The sequence below is a fragment of the Physeter macrocephalus genome, chromosome 2, assembly GCF_002837175.3.
Source record: "Physeter macrocephalus isolate SW-GA chromosome 2, ASM283717v5, whole genome shotgun sequence".
In the NCBI taxonomy this organism is placed as follows: Eukaryota; Metazoa; Chordata; class Mammalia; order Artiodactyla; family Physeteridae; genus Physeter; species Physeter macrocephalus.
Genome location: NC_041215.1, coordinates 83833301 through 83859434, shown reverse-complemented (window position 1 = coordinate 83859434; position 26134 = coordinate 83833301). Strand labels below are relative to the sequence as shown.

Genomic DNA, 26134 nt, shown 5'->3' with positions numbered 1-26134 from the left:
TTCATCTGGTACATAGCCCTCTGCTTTTTCATCTTGTCTATCTTTCTGTGAATGTGGTTTTTGTTCCACAGGCTGCAGGATTGTAGTTCTTTTTGCTTCCGCTGTCTGCCCTCTGGTGGATGAGGCTATCTAAGAGGCTTGTGTAAGTTTCCTGATGGGAGGGACTGGTGGTGGGTAGAGCTGACTGTTACTCTGGTGGGCAGAGCTCAGTAAAACTTTAATCCGCTTGACTGCTGATGGGTGGGGCTGGGTTTCCTCCCTGCTGGTTGTATGGCCTGAGGCAACCCAACACTGAAGACTACCTGGGCTCTTTTTTGGGGCTAATGACAGACTCTGGGAGGGCCCACGCCAAGGAGTACTTCCCAGAACTTCTGCTGCCAGTGTCCTTGTCCCCACGGTGACCCACAGCCACCCCCCGCCTCTGCAGGGGACCCTCCAACACTAGCAGGTAGGTCTGGTTCAGTCTCCCCTGGGGTCACTGCTCCTTCCCCTGGGTCCCAGTGCACACACTACTTTGTGTGTGCCTCCAAGAGTGGAGTCTCTGTTTCCCCCAGTCCTGTCGAAGTCCTGCAATCAATTCCCGCTAGCCTTCAAAGTCTGATTCTCTAGGAATTCCTCCTCCCATTGCCAGACCCCCAGGTTGGGAAGCCTGACGTGGGGCTCAGCACCTTCACTCCAGTGGGTGGACTTCTGGAGTGTTCTCCAGTCTGTGAGTCACCCACCCAGCAGTTATGGGATTTGATTTTACTGTGATTGCGCCCCTCCTACCATCTCATTGTGGCTTCTCCTTTGTCTTTGGATGTGGGGTATCTCTTTTGGTGAGTTCCAGTGTCTTCCTGTCGATGATTGTCCAGCAGCTAGTTGTGATTCTCGTGTTGTCACAAGAGGGAGTGAGAGCACCTCCTTCTACTCCACCATCTTTGTTCCTACTCGCTAGTTTTATTATTATTTATTATTACTCCTACTTTGAAAAAAGCCAGATATATCTAGGATGCCCAAATTCCATGACTCTTTCCATTTTAAAAATTTTCTGTTGTGCTGAGACCTTCCAATGGTTGCCTACTGGTAACAAAATAATAGAGGTTTTTTTCTTCATCCTTTAAGGGTGTCTCTTTTAGACTTTATGGAATGTTCATCTTCTCAGCTCTGTTTTTATGGGTCTTTCTGCCTAACCAGAGTGCAGATTTTCCTCACTTCCTGTCTCAATAGGTAACCACAATCTCAGATCAAACCCTTTATGTTGACTGTTTCTCAGGACAGTCTTTTTCTCATTTGACTGACTATGTCAAAACCTCATCTTTGCTTCCATAGCATGCCATGCAAATGGTTAAAAAGAATATAACTAAAATTGTAAAATTTCAATCATTATAACCCATCTATAAGCTGGATTTTTCTAGAATCATGTTTCCTTCTTAAAAATGAAAAGAAATTATATAAGATCAGATGTGGCATGCCCAAAAGAAAAGTCTAATGTTATTTAGATAAATATAAAATTAGTCACTAATATAGTCAATATTGTGTTTGCAGGTAAATAAAAACATCCACTTGTTCCAGTGATTTAAAGATCCTTTTCCTTTCATGTTACAGATCTAAAAGTGTCTTGGTACAGCAAAGACAAGAAAATCAAGCCATCTCGGTTCTTTAAAATGACTCAATTTGAAGACACTTACCAACTGGAAATTGCTGAAGCTTTTCCAGAAGATGAAGGAATTTATACTTTCGTTGCTAGTAATGCTGTAGGTCAAGTATCAAGCACAGCCACTTTGAGACTGGAAGGTACAGTAAAACAACTTTAAAAACCACATTTAAATATAGATCCAATCTCACAATGTCAGTTACAAATCACTAAGGATTTCACGTAAATCATCGTTGGTCCTACCATTCTCTTAATGTGACTAATTGTTTCCATGTTATATGCGATGTTCTCGCTTTTCAGTTACCGCCTTCTCATTATGAATCACAAACCATCATTTTTTATTTTGCCCTGCTTTGTCTCCATAGAATTTTGTAATGTGTTGCTCTCATCATCAGCTTTCATGCTTCCTGATCAGCATGTATCAGAATGGGGAGAAATATGCTAAAGAATTAGATAGATTTGTTTTCTCATCTGGCTAGGATGCAAATTCTTAAAAAAAATGTTTTTAAATATAAGAGTGTTACCATCCCACCATTGTACTGACACAATTCTGATTTCACAGAAGCTACAGTGGGTGATTTCAGCTCTGTACACCAGCTGGATGTGTTTACCGTCATTCAAAGAATGCCTGAGGGTTGAGGGGCTCCACTGTAAGATGGTTTAACATTTCTGTTACTTGGGGCTCTTCAGCTGCAATCAGAAACACTTCCTCAGTATCAGGGTGGGGGGCACTTTGATTCAAAATGAAATAGTATTTTTATATAATCAGGCTGTTTTTCCTGAGCTAAATTAGTCTCTGTAATATTAAGCATAAACAAATACATAAAGAGTTAGGGCAACTTTTGCTTTTTTCCTTGATTTTAAACACTTATTATAATAACCAGAGGTTTTCTTAATAATCAATGTAGTGTGGTTTACAAAAAAGAAAAGCTGGTTTGACAACCAGAGGGAAAAAAAATAACAACAGTAAACAAGAATACCTAAACTGAATTGCATACTCCATGACTGCCTTCATGCACAATGTAGTGAAGTTCCTTAGACTAGTTATGTCTCAGCATGTTTGTCTGGAAAATGGAAGGGAACTTGTGTGACTTTGAATCAATGTGTGTATGTAGTGACATATGTTGACAAGGCATCAGGATTGGTCTGGATTCTAGTTCACCACTGAAATTTACAACAGATCTGTAGACAACTCCCAGTAAGTTCTGGTTTCAGTGCAGGGTAAGACATTAAAGGTTGGCATGCTTCTTTTCAGGATTTAGCAAACTTGAAGAAGTTACATCAGACTCTCAATGGCATGTCTCTTCGTCAGTTTCATTTAAGAAGGAGCCCCTTGGCCAAAAGCCCATCTTCATCCAGCCTCTATCAAGCCTCAGGGTGCACAGCGGGGAGACAGTCAGATTCCATGCCAGGGTTTCTGGCATTCCCAAGCCAGAAATCCAGTGGTTGCATAACCAGCAACCAATTCTACCATCAAAAGATGTAGTTTTCCATTTTGAGGAGTCCACAGGCATGGCTTTAATGCTTATAGTTGATGCTTACTCAGAGCATGCCGGGCAGTACTCTTGCAAAGCAGCCAATAGTGCTGGGGAAGCCATTTGCGCAGCTATACTCACAGTGACTCCAAAAGGTAAAGAAAGCCTGGCGTGCTTCAAAGACTTTGATCTGCTGCATCCGTACTACTCCCACTGTTACTAACGAGAGTCTCTGCTGTGTGTCTTGGTGCATATTGTGGTCGGTCCATAATTTATTAACAAAGTAACACCCAGGTTTCCCTAAGTCCTCAATTATAGTTTAACCAGTGTACTTTAAATCTCACTGAAGTATGTGTTCTGGGCATTACACTAGTTATTATTTGGTTAGGCATCAACTTTGCTTGACATTTTTACTTTTCTAAACAACATCTCATCATTGCATCATTAATAATTTATTTGCTACATATTTTTGATAAAGTATATGGTGGAGGGAGGACAAATGATATCCCAAATAGAGTCAGAAAAAAAGAGGGAGCGGCTATGTCATTCTGGATAGCTGCAATGACAACAAAAAGAAGGAAGCAGATGCTGTATGGCATCCGCATGAGCCTTCATCATCCATCCATCACTGGATCACTGGGAATGAATTTTCTTTTGTGTGATCCTGACATCCTGGAGCACACTGCATCTGGCATGCTGCTTCCAAGTAACAGTGACGTCTTTCATCTTCATCTTCCATGCCATTTTATGTTACTAACCTAGCCAGGTGACAAAGCTTAGATCTTAATATTCTTTTCTTTTTCTTGTCACTTGATCGTACAGAGCAAGCCCTAGCTAGGCAAAGTTCTGGGAAAAATGTAAGAGAGTTCACCAAGTCCCAGACACTGGCAGATTCCTGTTTCACAAAGCAGGAGAGCAAAATATCCCAAAGCGAAATTAAGTCATTTCAACGATCATCATATGAATATGAATTTCAGGTTTTTGAAGGTGTATCTCAAAGTTCCACCCACACAGCTGCATCTATTCGAGATGTAGAGTTGCACCATACTGCATCCCTTTCACAAATTGCAGAAAGCACTGAGTTATCTGAGAAATGTGCTGAAGAGCCAATGGATGAAGCACCAAGGATTCTCCTGCATCTTCAGGACCTCTCTGTAAAGTGCGGCGACATGGCTCAGTTCCTCTGTGTTTTAGAAGAACCTTCCGTTGACGTAACCTGGACTCATGAAGGTGTAAAGATAGAGGAATCTAAGAGAGTGAAGCAGTCACAAAATGGCAATACTCAGTTACTTACCATATGTAATGTTCAGCTGGTAGACCAAGGGTTGTACAGCTGCGTTGTACACAATGAGTACGGAGAGAAGACAACATCAGCAGTACTAAGAGTAGAAGGTGGTTATTTGATTTTTAGCTCTGACTTGCTTCATTTCATCCTCATCGCTTTATGCAGCTTTTCCATCATGCAGGTTGAATCAATGAATATATTAAATAGAATACCCTTAAATTAGCACTCTATTCATAAATGACTTATGAAAGTCAGCCAAGTCGTTGGCCAAACTTAAGAACATATAACTTTCCAGTCTAGATTCAAGGAAGTTTAACTTTCAAATCTGAGTTCAGGAAGTTAAGGTTTGTTTCGTATGTGCTCTTTTTTCTAATATTTACCAAATGTGCCACCTAGGAAGTGTACCAAAGAAGGTTCAGATGTTAGAGTTCATCAAGTGTTTATTGAGTATTTATTATTGTGCCTGGCACTGTCTGGACCAAAATTAGTAGTCTTTAGATATTTCTCAATAAATTCTGCTGCTTTATAGTCTCAGATCCTCCCAGAATTATAGAATTCTCTCACAGCAAGATCATTATTTTTGTTGTTATTGTGCTTGATTCACCACTGTGTCTAGAAGGGGCACAAGTATATTTGTCTGGGCAAAGGATAACTTCTTCCTTCCCTCCATGGACTTTTTTCTTTGATACTAATAAAATGAGGAAAGTATTCTTCAGCCTGTGCTGTGTGTCTGCAGCAAAGGACCTTCACTGAATCCCATGGACGGAAGCTGGTGGAAGAAGTTTAGGCATCTCCAGGGGTCTGTGGAGAGCTGCAGCCTCTAGCTCTTCCCTGATCTGGCCATATTATTGTTGAGGCGTCAGAGGTGAATGGGGGCAATACAATGCTGTGTGCACGGCCATCTCTGCACTGAATTTTCAGACAGATTCATTAATTCGCTTAATGTATCTGCAATCCTCACTCACCAAAAGGAGGATTTTTTTTTCTTAATCTGACATTTTGGTCTATAGCTATTTCTGATTATTTTTCAAAGCCTAAGAAAGGAATAGCTCAAGAACTGAGGTCTAATTATGCAAATTAGGTAGAAAATTCTACCATCCAGAAAGTTGACCCTCAGTTTCACCATAGCTGCTGGCTAGCACAGTAATCACACAAGAAACTATCTATCTGGAGGCGTTGTCTACAAGTCACGTAGGTGACAACTGTGACGGTTTCTGCAGCAAGATAATTGGGAGCTGGTGTGTTGTGGAGGTGGGAGAAATGTAGGTCTTTCAACTCGCTTCCTAAAGAACCTAGTGCCCTAGGACAGTGCTTCATCATCATGTTCCCAGAGTGGATTTGAGATGCACATTTTTGCCTCAGGATTTCCAGTTCACTCAGTTCCAACAATTATATATTAAAATGTTCTTGGCACGTGAGCATTTTTTTTCCCCTTGGGAAGTCCGGACTGCCTTACTTAAGAAAGTTAAAAGAGAAGCCACTTTTCAGTGTTTGAAGAGTGAAGGATCAGGCACAGTTACCTAATTATCTAATATAGGCCAGTCTTTATCTGTTCCTCTTTTACTTTGGCCTAATAATTTTACATAGGCTAGTTATCCATGAAAATCAGCTAGGAATGTGAACCCCCGTAAGTCTGTTTGAGTAGAATTCTTATGTGCATAGTAAGCATAGATATATCCTAGTTTGGGGACTAACGTGCTGCTTTCCCTCTCATCCTAATGACATTCCATCTTCTCTAAATTCCACGTGTGTTTTACAAACACAACTAATTTATTCCTTTTCCAAACTTTATTCTTACCTAGCAAAAGAATCGCAAACCAGAGCACTTAGCAAAATTACCCTTGGTTCAGATACTAAAAGTATTAAAACACTCAAAGAGTCCCAAATTAAAACAACCCATGAAGTAAAGAGAGCATCGTCAAAGAAAACGTCAAGTTTGTCAGTAACTTCATGCCAAAGACCACAAGGAACTGAGAAGCCAGGGCGGCAAAAACACTAACTTGTGTCACGCAGACGGGAGAATGAGAGTGTTACCTGAGCACCTGCTTTCTCCGAAGCCACCCAGAGACAATTGTGTCTAAAGGCTGTGACTTTTCCTTTTGTAATAAAAGTAATTTTGAGTTGAGGACTCTTTGTTTTGCTCTTTAACATATAATTGGACTTTGCGTGAAGTTTTAAAGGTGGTTCAAATCAAAGGAGTATTTACTATCAGGAAACTCTTAATTCTGCAGGGAAAGCTGAGAATGGCCCTCAGTTAAAAGTGGCAAGTTAGAAAATGCATGTTCCTTCTAAATGTGATTTCATCTCCTAGCAAGTATTCAGTCAACAAGACATTAAAAAAGAAATATTCCTTTTGTTTGTGGATTGCTTTTCTCAGTGCATGTAAAAGGCATGGGGAATTGTGGAACTAAAAGTGGAAATTTCATAGAGAACCTAAAATAAAAATGTTTTAAAATCTTTCATCATTGTCATGTACTTTATCAGCTCATTGATTTGTTTGGCATGGATTTTGGGGGGTGCATTTGGGGGATGTAGTTTTCTATTATAGTAAAGAGAAAATTGTAATTGTACGAATCATGAATTGAGGCAGAAAGTACATGGAATTAATCATGAAAATCTCTTGTTTTTGCGTTCTAGCTCCTGAATCAATGTTGCATGAGCAGATTGAGATGGAGATGAAAGGTATGGTTATATTGAATGTGAGATTTAAGTAGAAATTCTGAAGGATTAATAGAATCCTTGAGCTGCCTTCTGTTAGTAGTATTGAGAAAAATGACATAGATGTACAAATATATCTCTTACAGTATATATTACTGTGTTGCATGCCTGGTTTAGTATGCTGATAGTTACATGCATTTCACAGTAATTTGTTTTATGGTAACTTAAAATCTTATATTTAAAATTTATCAGCCATAATCAACTTCATGTTTGCAGCCATTTTCAAAAGCGTGTATTAGAAAAGGTTGTCATCTTAATGCATGAAATCATGAAGTAGAAGTTTGTTTTCAAAATCACAGTGAATTAAATTGAACAATAGACAATAACCTAGCTGTCATTCTCAGAATGCAACATTATGAATGAATTATCATTGAGATGCTTTTCTATTTAGGGTATGTGAAAATGTTACATTCCCATTCTGGTTTACACTTCATGTACATACATCATTTTAACATTGATATGTCTCTTACACTGGCTTGCAGATAGCTGCCTTATGTGATCCTTATTGCCTGCTTTTCTTTGCATAACATTGTGACTTTATGGCTGTATTAGTTCGAATAAACGCCTTCTCATTTTATTTTATTTTATTTTATTTTAGCTAATCATTTATGGTTATAGTTCTCATATATATATATCTTAAATAGTTAATTCTCCAAAAATACAATGATTTAATCTATAATCAAAAGGATCAGAAAGGGCGTTTATTCCACTCTCTGCAAGTCAGGTAAGATTTTCCTCTTCGCCATCAAAAGAATAGTTTTCCTGCTCTCAAAACAAATATGCACAGGAACATGTTATTTTGAAATGCATTTTTGCTTGTTCAAGAAGAAATTTCAGCAGTTTGAAGAAAAGACCAGACAACGAACGATTTTCGTGTCAGAATCTTTTAAACAGAGCATGGTGTTGCGTTTATTCGAACAAATATGGTGAGTGAAATTTTTTATGGATTTGTGAGAATCTGTAGCATGCACTTTATTTCATTTCCTATTTTGCAATTTCATTTATTTTCAACTTTTTCAAATACTATGGAAAATAGTAAAATGCTTTATAATTGAACTTTTTTTCAGAATTGTTCTCTGAGGAAGCATCTGAACATTCAGAAAGAGATACCCGTGTTGCCTTCTCAGATTCTGAAGACATAGACCACAGCTCCATGGCTGCTAAAAGATATGCAAGTAGAATATCATCTACAAGCTCCTGGCCCAAATATTTCAAGCCTTCTTTTACCCAAAAGCTTATGTTTAAATATGTTTTCGAGGGTGAACCTGTTGTTTTTACATGTAGATTAATTGCCTGTCCAACTCCAGAAATGACTTGGTTTCATAACAATCGACCTATCCCAACAGGTCTTCGACGGGTTATAAAAACAAAGAGTGATTTACATCATCACTCTTCCAGCTTAGAGGTTAAAAGGGTCCAAGACAGAGATTCTGGAAGTTATAGATTATTAGCAATTAATAGTGAAGGGTCTGCTGAATCAACCGCATCGTTGCTTGTTATTGAAAAAGGGCAAGATGAGAAATATTTAGAATTTCTGAAAAGGGCAGAACAGACACATGGAAATATGGAGGCTTTAGTTGAAAGGAGAGAAGATAGATTAAAGGTTGACCTGAGGTTTACTGGCTCTCCCTTTAACAAGAAACAAGACGCGGAACAACAGGGAATCATGCGAACTATACACTTTAAGACAGTAAGTCCTGGCAGGAAAACAGATTTAATGTATGATGAAGAATATTTAGAAAGTAAATCTGACACAAGGGGAAGGCTTAATGTAGGTGAAAGTTTCCTGGATGAGGAGACCAAAATGAAGTTGCAGCATTTACGGGAGGCTAGAAAAATGTTAATGGAGAAAAAGAAATTATCTTTGTTAGATATGTCATCTGAAATAAGTTCAAGAACTTTGAGAAGTGAAGACAGTGATAAGGACGTTCTGTTCTCTCGAGAGGAAATAAAAAGCAGGTCTGTATCTGATCTAGCTGACAATAGGGATAAGGTAGATAATTCAACTGAGGGTATTGTCCAAGACCCACAGTTCCTTCCTAACCTAATGGATCAAAATGTAGAATCTGGAGAACCTCCCACAAGCTTTCAAACTACTGTTGATGAGGAAATTCTCCAGACTGAAATGAGAATGATCCAAGAGGCATTCCTAAGAGGAAGTCTATCAAGGGACCATTTATATGGTAGGATTCTAGTAAATGAGAATATCCAAGCAAGAGAACAACTTGAAAAACTTATGACCCAAACGGAAACTGTAGAGTCATCTAAAGATATCACAAATGTAAGTAAGAATGAGGAAATATATGGGACCCCTGAAAAGGTGTCTCAAGTTACTATACCATACACCAGTGAATCTTTTGGTGCAGTTGTAAATATTCAAGAAAGTGAAGCATTAGATATTGACAGAATAAGAAAAGATGATTTGAGAGAATTTCAACACTCCACTTCCACAAAAGTCGATGAATTCAAAACTGAACAGGAAGAAAAAACCACAAGATTTTTCGGAAATTCTTTCCAAAAACATCCACAACGTTGCCCACCTTCATTTCTTCAACAAATTGCTTCTCAAGAAGTTTATGAAGGTGATAGCTGTGAATTTGTGTGTCATTTTCAAGGATATCCTCAACCCATAGTGACATGGTATAACAATGATATACCAGTCCCATGCAATCGAGGCTTTATCACTCAGACCTTCAAAAACTATTCAACGTTAACCTTTTCTTCTGTCCATCCTCAAAATGAAGGTTTCATTACCTGTGTGCTGTTTAACCAATACGGAACAGTAAAAACAACCGGTGTACTTAAAGTGAAGTCAAAACAAAGGCATGATGTCGAAGCACATAGGGTCCCAGTGTTGCATGACTACACTGATGAGGAAGAGGAGCTGACATTGGTGTTTGACCAAGAAAAAGGCATTCCTCCATCTTTGAGACAAGAAGGCCAAACAAATCTCCATATGTTAAAAGCTAACCCACCAGTTCCTCCCTCTGCAGACATAGAACTGCTTTCCTTTCCTGTAGAAATTCAGATAACGGCAGCTACTCCTACCCCAGAACAGGATAAAGAGTTGAGAGAGTTGTTTCAACTGGAGGAGTTGGAACCTAAAGCAACACCTCAAGATGAGGCTACTCGGTCACCAAAGCACAAATTTATATTTTCATCTGATATTACTAACGAGCCGCCAGAAGTCTTACAAGAAATGCCAAAGCATGCCAGTTGTAGAGAAGGGGATTCCATAGTACTTGAATGTTCACTGTCTGGTGAGCCTAAACCAGCTGTGACATGGTTCCACAATGGAGTCCTTTTAAAGCAGAACCAGAAGTTCCAGTTTGAAGAAGCTAATTGTAGCCACAGGTTATATATTAATGATGTTAATTCTCAAGATTCTGGAAAATATCAATGTGTTGCTGAAAACAGTTCAGGAATGGTTGAGAGTGTTTCAGATTTAACAGTGGAACCTGTCGCTCACAGGGAATATAGTCAATTAGAAAATATGGGTGGAATTTATGCCAAATATTCCAAAGATCAACACATTCAGGGAGAATCTATAAGGGCACACTTTTATGATTATCCAGCCGGTCCTTTAACTCCCCAATCCAATATAAAGGAATATTCTGTAGGAGAATATTTTCAAAGCCTTGAGACAATTGAACAGATAGACCAGAAAGGCCAGGTTTCTTGCACATCTTCTAGAGAAAAACTGCCCATATTTATGCAGGGTGCTTCTAGATCCATAACAATCAACAAGCCTCTCCAAGCTGAACTCATACAATGTCAGGATGAAGAGAAAGAGGAACATGTAAATGAAAAATCAAAGCTACACCAAGCAGAGGGGACTGTCTATCCATTTGTTGATGATTTCAGTGAAGTTAAAATTAGGAAAGAAGTAAGAAATGATTTGGGGAAACTTGGTGGACCAGAAAGGGAAAACGTGCAAGAATATGCCCAAAGTGACTATTTATCAAATATCCACTCTGAGAGAACTTCTGATGGTTACAATACAAAAGAATCATCCATCATTGTATACGAAGAACCCTTTGGTGAAGGGAGATACTACCCAGGAAAAAAGGTGAGGCATAGAATCATTGCATTTGAAAAGTTACAACACATAGAAAAAGGCGTTCTAGAAAAGAGACCTACTAAGAAATCATTTGTGAATCCTCCTCAAAAGAAGCTTGATGACAAAGACTTTCCCTTAAAGCAAAGAAAATCAAGATCAAGTAACCGAAACACAAATATGCATCAAGCAGAGGAAATGCCTCCAAACACTGAACAAGATTCGTCTAACATTGTAATGAATTTAAAGCTGCTTTCTTCTCAAACTCATAAGGTATTTGAATTACAAGAGAGGGAACAACAGAAGGAAGTAGGTCTTATAGATCAATCTGCAGTTTCTGAAAGGGCTGAACATGAAGCACCTATTACATTTGACCTAAAGCAGTTTCATGCTCAAATAGAAAATGCGGATGTAAAATTTCAAGAAGTTAGACTAGATAGTGATCAATCAGAAGAAGCTTATTTTCAAACCCAGCATCCTGCTTCTGAAACAACTGAGGCTGAGAGCATTGTATTTGATCTAAAACAAATGTATTCTCATTTAGGAGACCCAGCTATGGAGTTTCAAGAGCAAGAAACTAGGCGACAGCAGGAAACACCATATAAAGAGGAAGTTCCTAGCACTGAAACATTACAATCTGATATACAGAATACCTCTCAAAGCGCACAAAGTAACATATTTATCAATCCAGAGATTTCTTCCAGTAAGGAGTTTTTAGATAGGACTGTGAGGGAAAAAAGTGGTAGTGATGAAAATGCCTCTTATTTGGAAAAACATATGCAGGAACAAAATTTAGAAATTTTAAATACTGATAGTTCTCCTATTTCTGAAGAGATCCATAGTGAATCGCATGCCCTACTTTCAACCTCATCCACAGATGTGGGAAAAACTGATATTTCTGAGAAAAATGGAGATAGGAGTTTCATTTCACATGTGAAAAAAGCAAGTGAGGAAAAGCTTATAGACGTTTGTAAAAAGGAGGAGGAGCATACTTTGGAACCAGAGTTGGCGTCATTTCAAAAGCAAGATGGAGGGACACAGGGGTATGCTGCTGGAATTTTGGGAGACCACATAAGTGATGTTCAGGAAGCAGACACATGCCGCAGAAAAATTTCCCTGAGTCAGCACTTTCCATTCTTGATGACTGAGGAACAGCGGAATCCAAATGAACAAATAAGAGAGAAAATGGATGCTCCTGGAAAAGAAAAATGTTATGAAGAAATTCAAGTTCAGAATGAAACTTCTTTCTCCAGTACTGAAAGAGAAAAGATAGAAACTTGTTCTGAAAACCCTCCGAAGTTGGATGAGGCACATACAAGAGAGGTAATGGAATGTGAGACCTCCCTAACACAGTACTTACTTGCTGCTGGAAAGCATGAAGTTCCTGAGACTGCAGACACCAAGCACAAGGCAGATCTTGTCCAGAGTGAATCAGTCACATCAATGGAGGTTGAAGAAGTAACTTTCAGCACTGTGTATAAGTACTACAACCAACAACAGGAATCACTGGGACGCCCATTTTCTCCTGAATCTGATATTTCAATTGATGTTGGAAGTACAAGCAGTGAAGCACTCTCTGAGCTAGATCAGTTTTATACCCCACCATCCTCTGTTGAACATTTTGAAACTCCAAAGCCTCCTGATTTGTATCTTGCTCCTATAGGCACGGCTAAAAAATCCTCAACAAATTTAGGAGGTAAGACTATTGAAAGGACCACACCTTTAGAGGAAGCTACTGAAAGGTACTCAACACCTTCCGAAGGCAAGGCAGCAGAAAGGTGTTCCACACCCTCAGGAGAGACCCTGGAGAGATACTCCACACCCCCAGGAGAGACCCTGGAGAGATACTCCACACCCCCTGGAGAGACCCTGGAGAGATACTCTACACCCCCAGGAGAGACCCTGGAGAGATACTCCACACCCCCAGGAGAGACCCTGGAGAGATATTCCACACCTCCTGGAGAGACTTTAGAGAGATATTCCACTCCCTCAGGGGAGACACTAGAGAGATATTCTACACCTTTAGGAGGAGAAACAGTTGAAAGATATTCTGTTCCTACTGGAGGACCAAACCCCACTGGAATCTTTGAAAGGTGCCCATCAAAACTAGAAAGGGAGGAGAGTCCATCAAGTGAGCATTTCCACACACCTACAGAAGAGAGAAGCTCAGCTTATGAATTATGGCGTTCTGATTCCTTTGGCACGCCCAATGAAGCCATTGAACCAAAAGACAATGAAATGCCTCCATCTTTTATTGAACCTCTGACCAAAAGGATGATCTATGAAAACACAACCTTGGGCTTCATTGTTGAAGTTGAGGGCCTTCCAGTTCCTGGTGTAAAATGGTATCGAAATAAATCTTTGCTAGAGCCAGATGAAAGAATCAAAATAGAAAGGGTGGGTAATGTGTGTTCTTTGGAAATTGCTAACATTCAAAAAGGAGAGGAAGGTGAGTACATGTGCCATGCTGTAAACATCATAGGGGAAGCAAAGAGCTTTGCACATGTAGACATTGTGCCCCCAAAAGAGAGAGCAGTGGCCCTCCCACCTCCAGTAACACATCAGCATGTCATGGAGTTCGATTTGGAAAACACTGGGTCATCAAGAACCCCTTCTCCTCAAGAAATTGTCCTGGAAGTTGAATTAAGTGAAAAAGATGTTAAAGAATTTGAGAAGCAAGTGAAAATAGTCACATTTCCTGAATTTACTCCTGATCATAAAAGCATGATTGTGAGTCTGGATGTTCTCCCATTGAATTTAGCAGATCCAAGTATGGCTTCAAGGGAGGAAGAAGACAAAGATTTAAAAATTGACTTAGAAGTATTTGAAATGCCTCCTCGCTTTATAATGCCTATTTGTGATTTTAGAATTCCAGAAAACTCAGACGCTGTGTTCAAATGTTCAGTCATAGGCATCCCAACTCCTGAAGTGAAATGGTATAAAGAATATATGTGTATTGAGCCAGATGACGCTAAATATGTGATTAGTGAGGAGAAGGGAAGTCACACCCTTAAGATTCGCAACGTCTGTCTTTCCGATAGTGCAACGTACCGGTGCAGAGCTGTGAATTATGTAGGGGAGGCTATCTGTCGGGGATTCCTCACCATGGGAGATTCCGAAATGTTGGCTTTGCTGTCAAAGAAAAGTAAAGTGACATTGAGCAGTGTGAAGGAAGAATTAGTCTTAAGGAGCAAATATTCAGACAGCTTTTTTGAATTTCAGGTGGAAGAAGGGCCTCCCAGGTTTATCAAAGGTATTTCTGACTGTTCTGCACCGTTAGGTACAGCAGCTTATTTCCAGTGTTTAGTCCGTGGCTCTCCGAGGCCCACGGTTTACTGGTACAAAGATGGGAGATTGGTGCAAGGAACAAGGTTCAGTGCCGAGGAAAGTGGCATAGGGTTCCACAACCTGTTCATAACAAGCTTAGTGAAGGAGGACGAAGGTGAGTATAGGTGTGTAGCTACCAACAAATCGGGCATGGCTGAGGCCTGTGCAGTGCTCACCCTAATTTAAAGCTCCTCATGCAATGTGTTAGTGCCCCCATAATGATGAGAATTGCGTTGAATGCTTTCACACTTTCCAAATTATATAGTTCTAATAAATCTCCAGATACATCTACTCTATTTGAACACATTACATTGAAAAACCCCAGGGAAAACAGTTTCTCTATGTGGAAATCTCATGTTTGTAATACATGTAAATATTCTATTATCTAAACTGTGGAATTATCACCTGTGTCAATTCTGCTGTAAATCATCAAACACAATTAAACATCTCCTTGGCTACCTAATCGTTGGTACTTCTACTTTACCCTCCTTCTACTCCATAAAGTCCTTCAGCAGAATGCATTCTCTTTTAGCAGATAAACTGTGTATGTCAAGTAAAATGTGAAATGGAAGACCATGTCAGATGACCACACAGACAAATTGGTAAGGTAAAATCTCTCTGCTCTGAGTATAAGTCATTTTGGAAACGATAACTCTTTTGCATCCAAATACATGCTTATTTACTCAGACTTCGAACAAACCAAGCAGCAGCAGAAACCAGCTTTGCCCAATTGGTAACTAACTCTATAATCTGTTTTACCTTGCAATCTTCATATTTATTTTTAGCTCTTTAAAAAATATTTTCATTATTAATATCCCTCTTCTTAAGTGTTTTAACTCTTGCTGCTTTTGAAGGGACCAATGGTGCTCTCTTGGTGGGTAGAGTTCACCTAGACATTTGCAGAATATGCAAATAAATATCTTTCCACTTTTGGAACTACCTCATTTTCTCAATTTCTGAGATAGCATTAAGTGTAAAATGCAGCATTAATTTGATACTGGACTGGGGGTGGGGCAAGAAACTACTATATTACATTTATATATAAATTTTAAACTGCAGTACAATTTCAGAATCTTTAAAATTAGATAAAGAAGGTGGGACATCTCTAGTATTGAAGCAATATGGTAATTTGTATTTCAGATTATATACAAATAACAAGATAATTAGCTTTCCTGTCATTTTCTCTGAATTTTATTTTTAAAACTAGAAATTAATAAGCATTCAAATTTAAGATGTATAAACATATATGTTTCTAAAGTAGCTGTTTTTGTTTTTCAAAATTATAATTATAGTAAATTCACAAAATCCTTAACGTACCTATGTGCCACTGTGAACTAAATCTTCTCGTATAAGCTGTAATAAACATAAAGAAACTTAGTTTTTTCTTACCTGAAAACGAAGGGTTAGACCAAAAGACCACAGAGGTGATTGTTCAACTATGATTCTGTGTCATCCCAGTGGTAACTTTTCTTAATATAATTTGGAATACATTTTAGTTTTGTAACAGATGACAAGAGGAATAATAGACTATAGTAATTTGATTGTGAGACTTCTCTTCCTCCAACTCTGTAAAACACTCACTGTCACCTAATGGCTATTTTCTCCCCTACATTGAGCAATTTTTACATAACATGATCATATTAAATACATTAATTTTACTTTAATTCTAAAACATTAATCATTTAACTTAAATTTAATTTTCAAGAGAATCCATATATCCAATCATGTTTATTATGCTTCTTTCATCTGTCAAATTTTTTATTCCCACAATGGGACTTCCCTAAAAGCCTTTCAAATTAAAGAAGAAACTGGGAGAATGTGTAGGATACAGACAGAGCAGTCAGGCTTACACCCCACCCACCCCACCCCGCAAAGAACATTCGCTTTGCTTTCTTTGAGTCACCATAACTTATCAAGATAGATACACTATTATGGAACAATCATTTCTGGTTCAACCAGTGAGCAGACAATATCTGTGATCATAATTATAGATATGATATATATCTATATATCACATCATATATATATATAATATAATATATATTATATGCATATTATATATATATTATATAATATATATATCTAATATATCACATCATAAATCCCTGAAATAAAACTAATTCTATAGTTTAGGGACTTAGGGATTTATTCTACTCTGAGTCACATAATGGATGTTTAAATAAATTAGAAATTCAGGTCATGACAAACATGATAAGCACACTTTACCCAAACATTATACAGCATAACAATAGTTCAAACCTGTTCTTAAAAAAAAATAAAGAAAATTTTAAAAAGTTTCAATGCCATATTGGATTGGCAGTAAGGGCTGAAAACTATACTTTTATGCTTATAAAAAGGTGGGCTTTATTTGATTTTGCTCATTAGAATTCTGTTAGTCTCAAATTCATTGCACTTGAGGATATTCAGAATAACAATGACTGAATAAAGAAAAATAAGCCTTGCCCACCCTTGGCTTACTTATTAATTGTTGTAGATAATTAAATGGAATTTTTTATTTTCTGACTCAATGGCACATAACTTAAAAGCATGAAATATGAATTTCTCTGATGCTGGATAAAGAATTCATTGTTTTATGCATAGTAGACTTTAGACATAATTATTAGCTGCTATTACTACATGTATTTTTAACTACACCTTTCACGTTTCAGGACTCTTGAATTTCATCTAGTATCTTTCATATAGTTAATATACTATGTTTAAAAGAAAGGAAAAACAATTGAAAATATTTCAGCACGTTAGTGAGTAGCGGTATTTTTGCTATACTGACATTCACTCCCTTTACAGATATTTTGGGAGTTCAAGTGAAAAAGGAAAGCTGACATGAGTGATACATTGTAGATTAAATGTTAAGTGGTCACCATTAGTATGTGAAATTAATCAATGTTTTTACAGCTTACTAACTGAAATAATAACTGAGTTTGTATTTTACATGCTATAGGTAAGTTTTACCAGTATATTTATATAAGCCAACAGATACTGGAGTCCTGCCTTTTACTGCTTGTACATTTTAATTAAAGCATAAGACTATTCCATGTGATGCAAGTAGAGTAAACTAATACAATAGTAAAACTGCTCTAGGTAAGGTAATAAAACTATTATTAACAGAGCTGTTCTATTTACCTAACAGATTTAATGAAAAGCTAATTCCTTGTTATCAAATTATGTCTTTCATCCTGTCCATGATACTGTTTAAAGAGTATCTGTTATTCACTGTTTGTCTTCCTGTTCAATAATACTGTGTAGGTATTTCTCATGCAATAAAGTATAATTAAATTTTTAATGTTGGAGTTTTCTCTCATTTCTGATTCTCCCATTTTCTTAACATAAGCCTCATTATAAAAGTTTTGTTGAAGTAATAGGGCAATTTACACAGGGAAAGGAAGGCTTGCATTTCTAGTAACTGAAAACAGTTATAAGCAGTAACTAGAACATTGATGTTTTATTTTGAAAATAAACAGTCTTCAATTTGACAATGAAGATCACTCTTAAACTCAAGAAAATTCTAAATGTAAATAATAATCCCGGATCTTTTTAGAAATTTATTTAAATGATCCTGAATTCTTTTTTAATTAATTAATATTTAGTGGAATTTTAATTTAAAATTTGTTTTAAAGAAAAACATTTGTATCCTGAATTCTTTGATTAGCAATATTTAGCCAGCCAGCAGTTTCTCAAACTTTAGAATTGGGACTGTATCACAAAGGAAAACTCATAAGAACATCTTTAAAATTTATAAACTCTAGCACAAATGAAATGGACTGAAAGTTGCATCAGTACAGTATTTATAACCATATAATAAGCTAAGGTTAAAATTTTAGAAATGTGCCTTTTGATAAGTTAATCTCAAGATAATCTAATGATTTCAGGAATAAAACAGAAGAAGGCCATCAATTGGTGCATAATTCTTTGACGACTTGTTTGTTTGTTTAAGTAAAATTGATAGTAAAATAATAATCATTTTTCCCCATACAGAGTTTTCTAGTTCTCTTCTGTCTGCTGAGGAAGAAGGACCTCAAACCTCTAGCTCTGGCCTTCAGTTATCTAATAGAAATGAAACAGTTGAACTTTTGTCTGAACCTCCAGTTCATTCAACTAAATTCGATTCCAAAGAGGAAGGCAGTGTCCCAGTTTTCATCAAAGAAGTGTCAAATGCTGACATAAGCATAGGGGATGTGGCTAAGTTGTCTGTTACTGTCATTGGTATTCCCAAGCCCCAGATTCAGTGGTTCTTTAATGGAGTCATGTTAACCCCTTCAGCTGACTACAAATTTGTTTTTGACAGTAATGATTACAGCTTGATCATTCTGTTCACCAAATTAGAGGATGAGGGAGAGTATACATGTATTGCCAGTAATGAATACGGACAGGCGATATGTAGTGCCTATCTGAAAATAAATTCCAAAGGAGAGGGGCTCCAAGAACCAGAATCAGCAGAAGAGAAATCTCTGGAAAAGCTCGAAGGTCCTTGTCCTCCTTACTTCCTTAAAGAGTTAAAAGCAGTTCACTGTGCACAGGGGCTCCCTGCCATCTTTGAGTACACAGTGCTTGGAGAGCCTGCACCCACTGTTTTGTGGTTCAAAGAAAACAAGCAGCTTTGCACCAATGTTTATTACACTATCATTCATAATCCTGATGGTTCCGGGACATTCATCGTCAATGACCCTCAGAAAGAAGACAGTGGTTTCTATGTCTGTAAAGCGGAGAATGTGTGGGGTGAATCCACCTGTGCCGCAGAGCTGCTCGTGTTTCTGGAAGACACACACAAGACTGATGCCCCCTGTAAAGCAACGTCCACGCCAGAGGCTCCTGAAGATTTTCCCCAGACGTCGTTAACGGTCCCTGCAGTTGAGGCACTTGACTCAGAACAGGAAACTTCAGCTTTTGTAAAGGACACCATTTTGAAAGCTGCTTTAATTGCAGAAGGAAAACAGCAGCTTTCTTATGAGCATATTGTTAAAACCAATGAACTGAGCAGTCAAGTTACTTTAATAGCTGAGCAATTGCAATCCACACTCATGTTAGAGCAGGATATGCCCACTCCTGAAAGCATCGGTGAACGTCTTTCCATCAGTGACACTATTCATGTCCAGCCTATCAAGGAACCACCTCCCAATGTAGAGCTGCAGATTGTCCAGTCCCAGGACACCGTCTCCAAAGAAGATATTCTAATGTATCAAGAGGCTGAATTACAGGTGGTTCTATCAGATACTGAAAAAATCTTCCCAAGTGCCATGTCCATAGAGGAAATTAGTTCATTAAGAGTTGAGTCTCTGCAAACTTTTTTAGCTGAACCTGAAGGGAGTTATCCGCAGTCATCAATAGAAGAAACGCCAGCCCATTCATATCCAACCTCTGTGGCTGAGGAAGTACTTTTACCAAAAGAAAAGATAGTATCCGCAGTGGGCGAAGAGCAAAGAGTGATCCTTCAAAAGCAAGAGGTGCAAAGTGCTCTCATCCTGAATCAGAGCTTAGCTGAGGGACACGTGGAAAGTTCCCAGGGTCCTGACATCATGATCTCCCGGGTTCCTTCAGAACACACGTGCACAGAAGGTGAAATCTTAATGGAAAGTGTGGATCAACTTGACAGCGCAAAGCAAGATTTCGCAGCCAGCGTTGAGGAAGGCAAGTCCTTAAGGTTTCCATTAGCAGGTGAGGAGAAGCAGGTACTGCTCAAGGAAGAGCGTTCTGACAGCTTGGCAATGCCCCCGAACCAAACCACTGAGTATAAAAAAGAGCCCATGGCAATAAGTGGTGTGCAGGAGGTGCAGGGAAGTGACCTTCTTTCTAAGGAAAGTTTGCTTTCTGGTATTCCTGAAGAGCAGCGGTTAAACCTGAAAACTCAGATCCGCAGGGCTTGGCAAGCAGCAGTGGCCAGCGAGCAGCTGAGTCTCTTCTCTGAATGGTTAAGAAACATTGCACAGGTAGAGGTCAAGGCCATAGACTTCAGCCGAGAGCCCAACTGCATTATGTGCACCTACTTTATTACCTCAGTGAAGTCTCTAACAGAAGAATTAACCATCACTATTGAAGGCATTGATCCTCAAATGACTAACTTGAAAACTGAACTTAAGGAGGCTTTGTGCTCTATAATATGTGAGGAAATGAACATCTTAACAGCTGAGAAACCTGGAATTCAGAAAGGAGCCACAATAGACTTGCAGGAAGAAATGGATTCTTTTTCTAATCCACAAAAGGTTGAAGCAATCACCGAACCAGAGGTTGAATCTAAATATCTTGTCTTAAAGGAAGAGATAAGTTATTTTAAGGTGAAAAGTCAGGTCAAAGCTGTGGGTGCCACAGCTGCTTCCGCTGCTGTCTCTGATGAAAAACTGGATGAGATACCAAAACCATCAGAGGAAAAAGAGAAATCCTCTGAAGGTGGTACTGAGAAGTCTGGTACAGTAGAGATACGGGAGGCTGAGGGTAGCTCACTCAGAGAGGGTGGCCCTGATGTACAGACGCCCTTGGTGGACACGATTGCCAAGGAAGGTGACACCGTAAGCCTCGCGTCATCCATAACAAATGCCAAACAGGTGAATTGGTATTTTGAGAGTAAACTGGTGCCTTCAGATGAAAAGTTCAGGAGTTTACAAGATAAAAATACATATATGCTAGTGATCGACAAAGTAAATAGAGAAGAACATCAAGGGGAATATATGTGTGAGACCTTGAATGACGACAGAAAAGCAGCAACTTCAGCAAAACTCACTGTAGTCAAAAGAGGTTGGATTTTAAGGATTCAGTGAATCAAGCTCTAACATTCACTGGGTTGTAATGATTTAGGTTTCCTCACTGAATTTTCACTTATCTGCCATTGCCAGAATGCGGTTTATTTAGAGTAAGAATGAAATCACAGACATAATCATGGTTATTAACTTTCCTCCTTTTCCCTTACTGTCTTACTGGGTGGTATGTTATATCTACACTACTACTTATTTTTAAAATGAAACGTATTTTCATGTATTTCATAATACTGATAAATGCTTTGTAGTCTCTTTCTATATGAAAATACTTTAATGATATGTAATAAAAAGCTGTCAGTGAATACCTAGTTACCCTGAAATCGCCAGTCTCATCCTTAAATTCAAAATAACCATGATTAATTCTCCATTTGTGTTTCTTGTTTCGATTATCTTTTTTTGCTATTGTTTCAATTCATCACTTTATTTAGTAGATCATGTTTTTTCCACATTATTCACAGTGTTCCTAGTCAGCATGGTATATTTAAAGAATATATCATGTTGTTATGCATGTAAGGCAAGAGCATCACATCATTTTAATCATTTTTTCACAATTCACTGAAAAGTAACAATTGAATATGTTGAAAACTGCTTACTGTCTTCTTTTGCCTTCAATGATCTTCCTCATTTTCCAGTCACTTGTCTTAAACTGCTGCAATCCACTTCACTAATTTCAACTGTTTCACTCCATTAACAGCAACAAAGGTTAGAAGGAAAAGAAAAATGTGGGGTACCTGAGAAGGAGACGTGCTAATGGCCTCTGCTTCCCTTCGCAGCTGCCCCAGTGATCAGGAGGAGAATTGAGCCCCTGGAAGTAGCCCTGGGCCACCTCGCCAAATTCACCTGTGAGATCCACAGCGCCCCCAATGTCCGCTTCCAGTGGTTCAAAGCTGGCCGAGAAATCTATGAGAGTGACAAGTGTTCTATTCGGTCTGCAAATTATGTCTCCACCCTGGAAATCCTGAGAACCCAGGTTGTTGACTGTGGCGAGTACACCTGCAAAGCTTCCAACGAGTATGGCAGTATCAGCTGCACAGCCGCCCTGACTGTGACAGGTAAATGCCATACACTGACACAGATGTTATTCCATTTCATATTATTGCCTATTTTAGTTTTTGTAGAGGTGCAGCAGGTACTTGTCCTACCAACTGGAGAGACCAGTAGCCAATGTGGTAACACAGTGGCTAGGTAGTGCAGAGCCTATGAGAGACAAGAAGTCATTGTTTACAGTCATATTTCTAAAAACAGCTAAAGAAAAAAAATTTTTATTTCAAGAGCAATGTGAAGGAATCACACAAGCAGTGGCTCCTGATAGTTTGGTTTGGGATTTTGTTTTTTTCTTTTTATTAAATGGTCTGGCTTGACCTCTAGCATAAAAAGTTTCAGGACAGTTTGGTGCTACTAAAAAGTAAATGACGTCCGAATGTGTGTAATAATTTGGAACCAGTTAACCGATTAAGAACAGAATTACAAAATGAAAAAAGCCAAAGCATAAGACTAAAGTCAAACAAATCCTAATAAGAGACAGGGAGCTAGTACAGAACTACAAACTAGGATTCTCACCCTAACCTTTATTACTAATGGAAAAATAAGAGTAACTACACAAATATTCTGTTCTCAATTTCCTGAGGACACACAGGATGACTGTCAAGTAGGTAACACTCATCAGGTGTTTGAATTCCCTCATTAGCAAAAAAAAAAAAAAAACTTTCCTACCTTTTTTTTTCACTCTCTCTTTTGCTTCCTTCCTACAAAGGGAAAGTGTGAGTATGAACTTATGAACTATGGTTTAGGGTCAGAAGTAGCAATGACTTGTGCTGTTGACAGAAGCATGCACGAAATGCCAGGGTGAGGCTGTCCCTTTGTCTTCTTTTTCTTTTTCTTTTTGAAGTATAGTTGATTTACAGTATTACCTTGGTCATCTTTTTCAATGACAGCATGGAGGGGAAGGTTAATGCAGCGTGCTTCTTTGACTGGAAAAAGCCAGGGTTCCCTGTAGCTTCCTCTCCTCTACAACTCTTTTATGTCAGAAACTCCACACCCCCAGGCCCATGGTGACCCATTCAGTGGATTTCGCTTTGTGATCAGAGTCTCCGTACCGCCAAGTGCATGGCATTATTCTTAATGACACTTTGGGAAATTTCTTTACCCAAAATAGGCCCGTTCAGTAATGGGACTAACACTTGAGCTTCAAATCACAAGAGGAAAGAAGAAAGAGGAGGATTTTTTTTTTTAATCGGAAAGAGAGGTTCCTAAAAGTTTGCTTCCAAATGCAGAATGGACATGGGAAATTACTGCTATAAATATTTTTACAAGTTTGAAGTGATTTAGCGGATACATTTAAAGTTGTGCCATTTAAGGATTTGCTAATGGTCGTCGACATGAGGGTTAGAGAGACTTTATAAAACTACTGAAACTTTTTATTACTTAATAGCCCTACTCTTCAGAAAAATCAAGTACATTTTCTTTATCTTCCTTATACGGTCTTCTAATTTGCAGAATTAAAGTACCAGCTGAATTGCTTATCAGATAATTCGAACAATTAATCAGCTCATAACATGGACAAAGCTTTAGCAATAGTGAGTCAATGTTGTGAAATAAAGGAACATTTGTTCTTTCCTTTGATAGAGACATTTAAAGTGCTGTCTTGCTCCTCTATAAAAAAACACTCTCATCCCTTTCCTTTGACACATCTTTTCACCTTAATACATTACCCTACTTTAAGTAATGTCTTATATCTATCTAAAGCTATTACTCATCTTTTTTCTTTCTTGGAATATGTAATTACAGCAAGAGCTTTGTAGGGACAAAATATAACACTGAAAACTTTTCTTTTACAGAGGCATATCCACCAGCCTTTCTCTCCAGACCTAAGTCCATAACGACTTTTGTGGGTAAGGCAGCCAAGTTCCTCTGCACAGTGACAGGGACTCCCGTGATTGAAACCATTTGGCAGAAAGATGGTGTGGCCCTCTCACCTTCCCCTAACTGCAGGATTTCAGATGCAAACAACAAACACATTTTAGAACTCTCAAATCTTACAATTCAAGAGAGAGGAGTTTACTCCTGTAAGGCTTCCAACAAGTTTGGAGCCGACACTTGCCAAGCCGAGTTGGTCATAATCGATAAACCACATTTCATTAAAGAACTAGAGCCTGTGCAATCAGCTGTCAATAAGAGGGTACACCTTGAGTGCCAAGTAGATGAAGACAGAAAAGTCACAGTTACATGGAGTAAAAACGGGCAAAAGCTCCCCCCTGGGAAAGATTATAAGATCTGTTTTGAAGATAAAATAGCATCACTCGAGATCCCTCTGGCCAAACTAAAAGATACAGGAACGTATGTTTGCACAGCTTCCAATGAGGCTGGAAGCAGCTCCTCTTCAGCGACAGTAACTATCAGAGGTAAGAAGTGTGTGAGTAATATTTCCACTCCCTTCTCTGGAGTCAGTGTATTTTGTGATTAAAATAATTTCATACAAGCAGTCTTTTTGGTTTGGGGAAATCCTGGCATTGTTTGATTCTATTTTTTCAGTCTTCTTCAGAATTCACTTATTCTTGTTTGTTTAAAACTGTCTGCCATTAACAAAGCTTGCTTAAAACTTCTTCTAAGAACTTGGAGTGTCTAGGCAATCCTTAACTATCTTCTGTCATAAAATTGCTCTTTGTATAAGTAGAATTTGGTTGGTTTTGTTTTTGTTTGTTTGTTTTAACCAAGAGTCTGGGAAAATGTTTTGGAATCATAGAAACATGGAAAGCTATTGAGTACACCACAGCCTTTTCAGAAATTTCAAGAAGACATTTTATGTGTGTTATGTGTCTCTTTGTTGTATGATGTCTCCTTTTCTTTTGTGTAGTTTATGATTCAGATATCTTTTCCTTTCTCATTTTTGTTAACTTCATGTAGAGCCACCATCCTTTGTGAAGAAGGTGGATCCCTCTTATTTAATGCTCCCAGGTGAATCAGCACGCCTCCACTGCAAGCTGAAAGGCTCACCTGTGATCCAGGTTACTTGGTTTAAAAATAACAAAGAACTTACTGAGAGTAACACAATCAGAATGTCTTTTGTCAATTCTGAGGCTGTCCTTGATATTACGGATGTAAAAGTTGAAGACAGTGGGAATTACTCATGTGAAGCAGTGAATGACGTTGGCAGTGACAGTTGCAGTGCCGAAATAGTTATCAAAGGTTTGTTTACTCTGTCGTAGTCCATTGTTTTTCTGAGAAAATATTTTCTTTTCAATTGCTTGGAACACATGATTTATACAATGCTTTCATGCTTTTGTAGAACCTCCTTCTTTCATCAAAACTCTCGAGCCTGCAGATATAGTGAGAGGAACAAATGCCCTCCTTCAGTGTGAAATCTCAGGCACTGGACCATTTGAAATTCGCTGGTTCAAGGATAAGAAGCAAATTCGAAGTAGTAAAAAGTACAGGTTGTTTTCTCAGAAGTCTGTCGTGTCCCTGGAGGTCTTTTCATTTAATAGGGCGGATGTTGGTGAATATGAATGTGTGGTTGCTAATGAAGTTGGGAAGTGTGGCTGCCTTGCAACCCACTTACTAAAAGGTTAGTGCTTGAAAAACTGGTATCTCTTTAATAAATTGTCAAAATAGCTTTCTTAACCCAAGGAAGGAAAACTGGTACTTTCTTTTCTTCTCCTAATCTTTGAAAATATGTTTTGCCTTTGGTTTGACCTGGGACCCTGGGGAAAATCCAGTCTTTATCTTGAGACCAGTATAAATATTTAATCTCTGATAACAAAAGTGAACTACATAATAAGCGATTTTGTCAGCTGATAACGGTTTATCTTCCTTGCTTCTTTCTCTTGGATGGAATTGTAATTCCTCTTGAATTTGATTTCTTCTTCTAATCAA

General features: G+C 38.3%; 1 protein-coding gene across 1 annotated transcript in view; it reads left to right on the top strand.

The window, feature by feature from the left end:
- TTN (titin) overlaps window positions 1-26134 on the top strand; it is a 282592-nt gene that overhangs the window by 51905 nt on the left and 204553 nt on the right. The window contains exons 42-48 of the mRNA XM_055088819.1: window positions 1588-1776; window positions 7034-7078; window positions 18492-21242; window positions 22036-22314; window positions 24100-24663; window positions 25166-25447; window positions 25548-25826. Of these exons, the coding sequence (XP_054944794.1) occupies window positions 1588-1776; window positions 7034-7078; window positions 18492-21242; window positions 22036-22314; window positions 24100-24663; window positions 25166-25447; window positions 25548-25826 (4389 nt within the window). The remainder of the gene's footprint in view (window positions 1-1587; window positions 1777-7033; window positions 7079-18491; window positions 21243-22035; window positions 22315-24099; window positions 24664-25165; window positions 25448-25547; window positions 25827-26134) is intronic.